This window comes from Melanotaenia boesemani, chromosome 14 (assembly GCF_017639745.1).
Source record: "Melanotaenia boesemani isolate fMelBoe1 chromosome 14, fMelBoe1.pri, whole genome shotgun sequence".
Taxonomy (NCBI): Eukaryota; Metazoa; Chordata; class Actinopteri; order Atheriniformes; family Melanotaeniidae; genus Melanotaenia; species Melanotaenia boesemani.
Genome location: NC_055695.1, coordinates 609,115 through 619,114, shown reverse-complemented (window position 1 = coordinate 619,114; position 10,000 = coordinate 609,115). Strand labels below are relative to the sequence as shown.

The window sequence follows — 10,000 nt, the reverse complement described above, 5'->3', positions numbered from 1 at the left end:
AATTAAATTCCGCGTGACCACTTTGTGCCCTAAAGTTAAGAAATGTGACATTGAGACGTGACCAGGTGAGATTCCGCAGGTGCTTCAAACAGGTGGAAAACGTCCCTAAACACACCGAAACCCGCTAAAACACACATGCGCGCGCGATGAAAACATTCTGCTTAAATCCTTACCGACAGTTTCACCGAGAAAACATCTAACCTTCACTGGCAGAAACTTCCCAACACTCCCAGAAACTTCCAGAAACTTCCAATCCAGCCCCGCGCTCCGCTAGCTAACACAGCGGCACGCGCGGCTGGAAACGCGGGCCAGCCGCTCGTGGCCCGGTTCGGTTTCACGTCGACGGACAAACAGAGGACAGAGCCGTCCGTGACCCACCCAACACACACCATAAACCCGGTTCCGAAGCGGCGCAGAACTCACTGACTGGATCCAGTTCGGCACGAGAGTCGCTTTAATGCTGCCTTCACGCACAGTCGGAAATACCATGGCCAGTTCCACGTTTTGAAGAACGATGCTGAAGTGGTCGATGGGAACAGGACCAAATCGCAGCTTTATGGCCCCTAGGCCAGTGTTTCTTAATCCAGATCCTCAGGACCCGCCGCCCTGCAGGTCTTAGACTTGTTCCCACCTACTTCACCACCACCTGTTCCAGATTCATGAACTTCCTCATCCATCTCTGCAGCCTGTTACAGACAGGTGTGTTAGTTACCTGTAAAACCTGCGGGGCAGTGGGTCCTGAAGACCTGGACTGAGAAACACGGGCCCTCATTCACCACCTGTTCTTATCGATAAATCATTCTTAAACCATATGAAGATTTTAGGAAAACTAACCCTCGTCAGAACGTTGGCATGTTGGTGTGTTCGTAGCGGGAACCTACGAACACTCAGGACACTTCTAGGAACGTCTGGAAGCAACATTTTCCAACAAAATCAGCATTTCTGTTGCTTTCTGCTGTTCTGTTCATTAAAATACAAAAATAAAACTACAGTCATGTTCCTGTGAGATTTTTACTAACATTTAGCTATTTACAAATATCATAGATCCGGACGTTCCTCAGGGGGAAGTTAAGCTGTCTTTATCCATTTCATTCATTCCAGAACGAGTCGCAGTGAAGACGGATCTCATTCTGGTCTTTGGCCAGCAGGCCGATCCAGTCCCTCAACCATGGCTACGGCTACCAGGTCCACCTGCTGAACGTGCGCTTTAAAAATTCAAACTTAAGAAATCAAGATTACCTCCTGGTTAATAACACCAATCAGAGCAAAAGAAGGACACATGGCATGTGTTTTTATTCCAAACTTGATATTTCCTGTTTTATTCGTTTCACACTGGTAACATTTTTTTTTAATTATTTGTAAAATCTAATAAAGTTTTATGAAAGAGGGTGAAAGGTACCTGTATCCACTTCAAGGTTTCCATTTTCTATGGGAAACCTGTGACCCAACTCCTGGAACTTTTCTGTAAAAGGTGTTCGATGACGTAAACAAGTGAGTGCGGCGACTTTCCGGCAGGCGTTTGACTCCTCTTCCTTAAAGTTCTAGTTTCCCACCGTTCTCAGCGTTCTGAAGGCATCACTGGGTCACGTGACGTAGACAGTCATGGCGTCCTCCCGGAGACGGTTGTTGTGTTTACGGTCAGGGATGTGGTGTCTGCTGTTTTACTGCGTTTACTCTCACCTGAGGCTCGTGCTGGCGGAGGAAGTGGACAGCTGCGAGCACCTGAGACTCGGACAATATCCTTTCATCTATGTGGACGAGCTCAGCTCACCTGCACAGCGGCGAAGGTTAGCTTAGTTAGCTTAGCTTGGCTGGGCGTTATTTTGATGTGAAGGGAACAGATCTGATCCGGATCGTGGAGCCGAATCAGAGCCGAACACGTTTCAATGTCTCGCAGCGATGGTTCGGTTCTGGTGCATATTCTGGCAGACTGCACTACCAGAATATGCACCCCCAGTAAATCTGTCCCCGTTACTCTCAGCACTTTGGTCTTTTCAGAGCATGCTCAGACCATGTTTAGCAATAACTGTTTGGGGGCTGCAAGTGATTTAGAGTCAACTGGTCCTACTATTTCTGTGTGACCATATACAGACCATTTAAGCATGATTGTTTTTCTGTAATATATATATATAAGGTTAGTTCAGGCTTTTGGCAAGGTTCCTTGAGAGGTGGTGCTTTTTATGCCAGGGGTGCTTTTTTCAGCACAACACCGGACCCACCGGTGGCGATCTGAGCGGGTCCTCAGCTTAAAAAACAGGCTTTTCTTCCATTTCTTCTCTTCTTGAACTGTAGCCTTAAACTCTTTTATGGTGGATGATATGGTTCCAATTAACAATTCCAAGTCTGAAAAAAGAAGAAAAAAAAAAAAGGAACAATGCTGCACTGAGCTGCTCCTGGTTTCAGCAACGTCAGGCTTCGCTGTTTTCCGAGCGATAAGGAGAGGAAAGCCGAAGGGGATGAAGTCCGTGGACAGAGCACAACTTCCCAAAGACCCACGTTCATGTTCTCCACACTTCTCCTCTGAGTTATTGATCACAGATGCTAACGGAGCTAACAGAGCTAACAGGGCTAACCGAGCTAATGGGGCTAACGGGGCTAACGGAGCTAACGGGGCTAACTGAGCTAACGGGGCTAAAGGAGCTAACGGGGCTAACGGAGCTAACGGGGCTAACAGGGCTAACGGAGCTAACAGGGCTAACGGAGCTAACAGGGCTAATGGATCTAACAGAGCTAGCGGGGCTAACAGAACTAACAGGGCTAACGGGGTTGGCAGGTAAACGAAGACTGAAACCAGCAACAGCAAGACCATGAACCGCAGTCCAGGCTGACGACCAAAAACCTGGAAAGAACCGTCAGAGACGCTGGAAGACCTGCTGTCAGCCTCTAAACATCCAACCCAACCCTGGACCATCAGACCGACCCCGGACCATCAGACGGATCCTGCAGATGTCTGTTCCCCGGTAACTACTCAGTTCCTTTAACCCATACCAAACCACCATGATCATCTGTTAAGTTCAGTTTGTCACAGTTTCCATTCTGGCTGTTGGCTTTTATTTCACTGTCTCTTCCTCTACCCAACCCTCCTCTTACTCCACTGATCTCCCCTGCTCCTCCACCCACTTCCTCTACGTCACCTGTTCCCCGCTGGTCTCCACCTAACCCCTGGGCTCCTCCTGCCTGTCAAACTCTCAGTTCTGGTTTGAAGATGTAGTTTTTATCGGGATCTGGTCTAATGTGGTCCAGGTTCCCAAGTATTCTGTGGAATCTCCACATCTGGAAAACCCTTAGCCTTGTGTTGACACTTGGGAGAAGTTTATTCTGACTGTTGTCGGCCAGAAACCGACCCATCAGAGGTAAGACACATCTACCATAGTCTCCGCCTCCAGAGTCTGTAAACTCCAGAGCTGAGCGAGGACCGTTTAGTCGGGGACAGAACTGAGTGCGCTCTGTCTCCGCCACGAGGACATTGGTCCACGTGTCCACAGTGGATTGACGGGTCTCACCAGGCTGATTCTCTGCTGGTGTTATTCCTTCGCAGTGCAGAAAGGTGTCCTCTCCATGTGTTTTCACTCGCAGGTACTAGTTCACGCACTCGTATCACGTACATGTTCCCGGTGTTTACCGTGCGCACGTTCTGTTGTCATGCTCGCAGCCTCGCAGCCCGCCACGGCTGAGTCACTGTCGGGGAAATGCTGAAGGTTCTTTTGCTAGTTACAGGGATTTTAAACACAGTGTTTTCATGGGAGAAATGATGCTGAGTTTGCTGCGTCCTGTCAGATTTTAATCTGGGACACGTACCCAGCAGCATCACTGAGAAGGAGCCTCTACAAGATCCGGTTCCCTTCAAAGTGCCTTAAATCCCGTCTCTAGTTTACACTCCTTCACTCCGCCACGTATCGGTGCAACGATCCTAAGATAGACGAGGCCACCCAGGAGCCGGAGACCTGCAGGGACACCACGGCCTGGGGTGAGTCCAACAGAATCACAGATGGAAAAAAGACAGAAGGTCCAGAGGAGCTTCAGTGGTTCTGATCAGGCCAGGTTCTGGTCAGGTCTGGTTATACCACCTAATAATTCTGTGTGTTTGCAGTGGAGTGTCTTCCAGCTCCGAACATCACTTGTCGGCTTCCCAACGGGACCGAGTTCCGGTTCAGTGGGGACGAGGTCGGGTTCAACAGGACCGTCCCCTGCAGGAATGTGTGAGTGCTCATCATACACACAGAATGAATGTTCAACGTTGTCCGTGTTTTACTGAGTGTAACGTGTCCGTCTCTCCTCCCAGGAGTGGCTATTCCTACAAAGTAGCTGTGGCGTTGTCTCTGTTTCTGGGCTGGCTCGGAGCAGATCGCTTCTACCTGGGATATCCTGCTCTAGGTACACACACACCTGCTACACCCCAACCTCTTCTATTTTTCTATTTTGTGTCTTCTTCTTATGTCATTATTATGTTACTATTATGGTATTCTATGATGTTATGCATCATTGAGTTTTGTCTGTGGCCTGCCAAGGGACAACTAGGCCTGTCGCGATAAGCAATAAGTCAATTAATTGAACGATAAGAAAATAAGAGCACGATAAGTTTGCCGGCCGCGATAATTTTTATTAGTCCCCCCTTTACCATAAACTGTGTATGACAATAGGTTTCACTATGGCGTATTTCGACTCAACGCTCTGGTTTGTTGCGGAGTGATCTCTCTGGTGTCATACTTGACTGCAGCATGTTGCAGCACGAGCCGGTAAGCCGCATTTGTTTTGCAGGGCTGCCAACACGCAATGGCCGTGAGACTTGCGCATTTAAGTGGCTTCTCACGCTCTCGCGCTAAACCTCCGATTCTCATGCTGAAATATGTAAATAAGTCGAATGGAGAAATAATAGATGCAAGCACCTCCTCTTTTATCATTTCGCTGCTCCCCACATGTAAGCAGAACACACACAGCTAGCTTACGACGTCAGTACAAAGCCCCCACTTCCTGGTCTACCGTAATAACCCCTGTAATCCGCAGGCACATTACGCAAATAGAGTCAGCCTATATACTAGTGTTGTGCGATGTGTCTAACTTTGTGTGTGCGATCCAGCAGCTCAGTGCGCGTGAGAGTGAGCGTGAGCGCAGAGGGAGGAGAAGAAGAGCTTATGAGGAACGAGAGTAGCAGAAGAAGAAAAGGTGTGAAGAGAAGAGACGGAGCGGTTAGGCAGAACAGTCAGGAAAAACAATAACGGTGCGTTATAATAAAGCCGTTTCTCAGCACAACCGCTGTTTCCTTTTTTTTATGGTGCTCCACGCCGTGAGCGGCGAGAGAAGAGAGTAATTGGGAGTTAACCCCGAAGCCAACTCCACTTCGGCCCTGGAGAGGACGGATCTCCCCCGTGTCCTCCGACTACTATCGGCGGATAAGAAGCGGGAATGGTTAACACTAGCGTATTTGACAAAATACACATTAAGAGCAATGCCGGCTAATCGAGAGGTTTGGGAGGATTCCCAGTGGGCTGCATTACTTTTGGGCCGGCGTCCCGGCTTATGTGAAAAAGGCGCTTTTATTTATTTAGTTTATTGATCTTTGAAAATGTGTACTTGCATTATTATTATTATATTAGTTGAGAATGGTCTCAAAATGACACATTAGCGCTTTGCGCAATATTATCGTTTATCGCGATAATTTCTGAGAAAATTTATCGTACAGCTAAATTTGTTATCGTGACAGGCCTAGGGACAACAGATGAAGTTAGCAGTGATGCTCTGCACACAACTAGAAAATATGTTATAAATGTAAATATGTTGTTTTATAAAGTAAATAAAAATAAATGAAAAATTAAATGAAATTAAAAACCACACTCATCCACAAAGAACCTCAGTTTGGGTCACCTGGTGCAGGTGAGCTGGGTCAGTCAGTTGGCAAAACATTCTTCTCTGTTAATGAACCCGACTCGTAAAGAGATTGTTGTAAAGAGAGTTTTAAAGTGACTGAGGAGCATCCTGATTGGAACCAAAACTCTACGGTTCGTGCTCGGCAGATTTGGACCATCTCTCCATTTTCTGCCGACCCTTCTAGCTCCCGCGGGAATTTACAGCCATCATCGTGACGGCCATATACATTTCACCACCCGCAGACACTGACACAGCGCTATCGGACCTACGTGACGTGCTGTGTCACCACCAGACCAAACACCCGGGCGCTGCCCTCATCACGGTGGGATTTTAACATGGCTAACCTTAAAAAGTTATGCAGACTTTTTATCAACACGTCACGTGTGCCAGCAGAAGGGAGAACATCTCTGTTACACACCATTCAAAGATACTACAAAGCGGAATCTTTGCCTCCTCTCAGAAAATCGGACCACAACACAATTTACCTTGTGCCAAAGTACAAGCAAAGGATGGTACAGGAGGGAGTCTCCACGAGGCAGGTGAGGCGCTGGAACAACAGGCGCAGGCTACGCTGCAGGACGCTCTGTCGGATGCCGACTGGGACATGTTCCAGTCCAGCCCGTAGGGTGTCAGTGAGTTTATTACCAGCCTTAATGACTACCGCCCCGTGGTCCTCACCCCTGAGCTCATGAAGTGCTTCGAGAGACTAGTCAGGGGCACATCTGTGCCTCCTTCCCTGAGTCTCTGGACCCACCTGGACTCATCCACTATAAGGATGCTGTTCATTGACTTTAGTTCAGCTTTCATCACTATAGCCCCACCACGCTCCACTCCAAGCTGCTCAGCCTGGGGCTGAACTCCAACCTGTGAGCCTGGATCCTGAACTTCCTGTCAAACAGAACTCAGGTGGTGCAGGTGGGCAGGCGCACCTCCAGCCCCCAAAACCCTCACCACCAGATCTCCATAGGGCTGTGTCCTCAGTCCTTGGACGACACTGTGGTGGCTGGTTGCATCAACAACAATGATTGGCGGACGGAGACAGGGGAGGTGGAGGACCTGGCAGAGTGGTGCCATGCTAACACCCTCCTGCTGAATGTAGACACAACTAAGGAGATGATTACCAACTATGGGAGGAGACAGCAGAGGAACTACACCCCTCTGAGGATTAATGGAACTCTGGTGGAGAGGGGGTGCAGGTTCCAGTACCTGAACCCTGCACCTCACCGAGGATCTATCCTGAACTCTAAACATCACCGAGGATCTATCCTGGACTCTTCACTTCACCGAGGATCTATCCTGGACTCTGCACATAGACAGCTAGGTGAAGAAGACACCTGAGGAAGTTCAGAGTCTCTCTGAGGATCATGAGGATCTTCTACACTGGAGTGGTGGAGAGAGTTCTGGTAACACCACCCAGTGGAACGGGACCAGGACTGGTTGGGACCGGAGGGCCCTGCAGAGGGTGCTGGGGTCAGCAGAGCGTACCATGGTACCACCCTCCCCCTCCAGAACATCTTCATGAGGAGACCAGCAGCCAGAGGAACATGATCATGGAGACCCTCATCCTAACAACGGTGTGGTGGAGAGGCGGCGCTCTGGCCGCCGTCTGAGGCTCATGAAGGCGAACCCAGAGAGACTCAGGAGGAGCTTCTTCCCTCAGTCTGGAGGAGCTGGGAACTCGACCCCTGGCCTGCGTCCGACCTTCTGCTGGAAACACCGTCATTTCCTCCCTTTAAGGCTTCATATCTGCTCCATTCCCACTGGAGATATTCTGTAGTCTGTCTGTATAGCAGCACATCACTGTGGCTCATTAGATTTATATTTATTGTCTTTTTAGTTTATTACCGTGTTGTTTTTTTACTGGTGGTAAATGGACCTCGGATGCATGTATGACTGCATTTCACTGCCATCTTGCACGTGACACATAAGCAATTTGAAACTTGTTAGCGACTCTTAAAGCGACATCATTCTATGAAATTTTGTAGTCGGAGACCCAGACAGCTCAGAGTTACCATGACAACACAAACACACCTGAAGTTTCAGGACTGCCAAAGTCAACTTGGACACGGATACCGTGCCGAAACTGAACCATTCCAGTTTCATCCAGAAAGCAGTTTTAAAACTTTGAGCCAAAATATAACAAATGCATAATTTTCCTGATTCTAGTGAATTCCTACCCTTAAGGAATGTTCAGTAATGAACATCAGATTGCTGTTATGGGCAGTAACATGAATCAGAACTCTGCTCTGGTTCAGGATAGCCCAGTCGGCCGGCTGAGTTTTGGCTCCAACCATGACAGAAGATAAACCCACAAAACCTCCACACTGGAGAAACTGGAAGCACAAAGTGTGCTGATGTCTGCATAGATGTGTCGTCCATCAGAGGGTCATGTCCTGGACATGGTTTTCCTCGGTCCTACTGGTTTTCTTCTGGATCAGAAGTTGTAAATCAGTCTCATTTTGTCTCTCTTCTTCAGGTCTGTTGAAGTTCTGCACCGTTGGGTTCTGTGGGATCGGCACACTAATCGACTTCATATTGATCGCAATGCAGGTGAGTCTCAGCCCACTCAGGTGGCCCGCCTCTAATGTACTCTGACAGGATGGAGAATGGGGTGAAGGGACTGACTACTCCCTCCTGGTCAAGTGTTATAGATAGTAGAAGCTGAAAATCCATTAGAAAGGAAGAACTAAGTCTATTATTCTGGAATGTGGGCCAGATTGGGTCTGTTAATCCAGAACGTAGGCAGATTTGGTCCATTAATCCTAAATTTGGGGCATTTAAACTCTCTGTGGTTCCAGTCTTACATCCAGGGGTTATTTCTAGGTCTAACAGTTCTGGGTCGGGCTGGGCAGGGTTGTCTGGGCTCTGTTGCCTGGGGTTGGCCCCCTCCCTTGGGGATGGAGGTGTTGGTTGGTGCTTGGGGGATCTGGGCTTGCCCGGGCGTGGGTCAATGCATGACCTGGCCCAGAACCCAGTGTGGGGCCCGGTGGCAGGGGGGGTGTAGGGGTTTGAAGGGGGCTGAGTCATCCAAGACATAGTTTTGTTCAGGTGTGTGTGTTTCTGGTTCTTTGGTTGTTGTTGTGATACATGTTGTTGTTGTTGTCTGTTTTTTTTGGAACTCCTGATGATTGTCTGCTTAGTTTACCTGTAAAAGCTGTAGGAAATGATCTGCTGTGTTTCTGTACAGGTGTAGCAGCTGCTTGTCTGCTGTTAGGTTGGTTTGAAGCTCACTGCTTCTGTCTGCTGGATCTTTGTCTCTTCTTCCTTTTTACTACTTTCCTTCTTACTTCTTCATTATTCTCCTTTTTTTCTGTCCCTCCGGTCAGGTCCAGCAAGATTAGAGAAATTCTGTAAATTCAAATAAAAAAGATAAAACAATATATTTGAATAAATATAGAAATAAAAAATGAGATTATCAAGAGGAGCCTTTTACCCATAAAGCTCCTCTTGGCAAAGCAAATTAGTTCAGCCCAACACAGCAGCCAGACCATCATTCTGCCGCCACCGTGCTGGAGTCTGGGTCTAACAGAGCATCAGAACCAGATCCGTGTCTGAAGGACTACTCTCTGGAATGATTGGGCGGCATGGCAGCTTCCGCCATCAGTGTGTGAATGTGTGTGTGAATGGGCTAAAAGGCTGTATAAGTACAGACCCGTTACTCTGTGTTCAGCAGGATTTTTAAACAGAACCGTCCCTGTGTCCTGCAGATCGTGGGTCCAGCAGACGGATCCAACTACATCGTGGATTATTATGGAGCCCGACTGACCCGCCTGTCCATCACCAACCAGACCTACAGGAAGCCACACCTGTCCCTCTGAACACACCTGGAAGCTCTGACAGGATGGTAAGCAATCACTTTCTCTACATCCTACCTGTTTCACCACATCTCCACCACGATTCCTCTTCCAGTATCAGTGTTAACAAATTCCGTTTGTGTGCAGGTGTCTTCCACTCCTGACGTTGTCATGGCAATTCGTCATCAACACACTGGATGAAGTGCACGTCTTTAAAGGGCCATTCCTCGTTTTTTCATTCCTGCTGATTATTTTTCAGTGGCCGCATTTCTGTACTGATCACATGACTCCATCAGCTAATCACATGACCCTCTCTTTTTCCCTGCTGTCTTGTTTTAAGT

General features: G+C 48.2%; 2 protein-coding genes across 2 annotated transcripts in view; one reads left to right on the top strand and one right to left on the bottom strand.

Annotated features, from left to right (window-relative positions):
* The window catches only part of patj (PATJ crumbs cell polarity complex component), a 115,216-nt gene extending 114,834 nt beyond the window's left edge, over positions 1-382 (bottom strand). Inside the window, exon 1 of the mRNA XM_042006703.1 lies at positions 174-382. The gene's annotated coding sequence lies outside the window, so the exon portion shown is untranslated. The remainder of the gene's footprint in view (positions 1-173) is intronic.
* A 1,175-nt stretch (positions 383-1,557) lies between these two features.
* The window catches only part of tm2d1 (TM2 domain containing 1), an 8,498-nt gene continuing 55 nt past the window's right edge, over positions 1,558-10,000 (top strand). The window contains exons 1-7 of the mRNA XM_042006704.1: positions 1,558-1,736; positions 3,894-3,967; positions 4,091-4,199; positions 4,283-4,374; positions 8,342-8,415; positions 9,573-9,709; positions 9,807-10,000. The exon at positions 9,807-10,000 is cut by the window's right edge and continues 55 nt beyond it. Coding sequence (XP_041862638.1) covers positions 1,603-1,736; positions 3,894-3,967; positions 4,091-4,199; positions 4,283-4,374; positions 8,342-8,415; positions 9,573-9,683 — 594 coding nt within the window. The 5' untranslated portion in view covers positions 1,558-1,602 and the 3' untranslated portion in view covers positions 9,684-9,709; positions 9,807-10,000. The remainder of the gene's footprint in view (positions 1,737-3,893; positions 3,968-4,090; positions 4,200-4,282; positions 4,375-8,341; positions 8,416-9,572; positions 9,710-9,806) is intronic.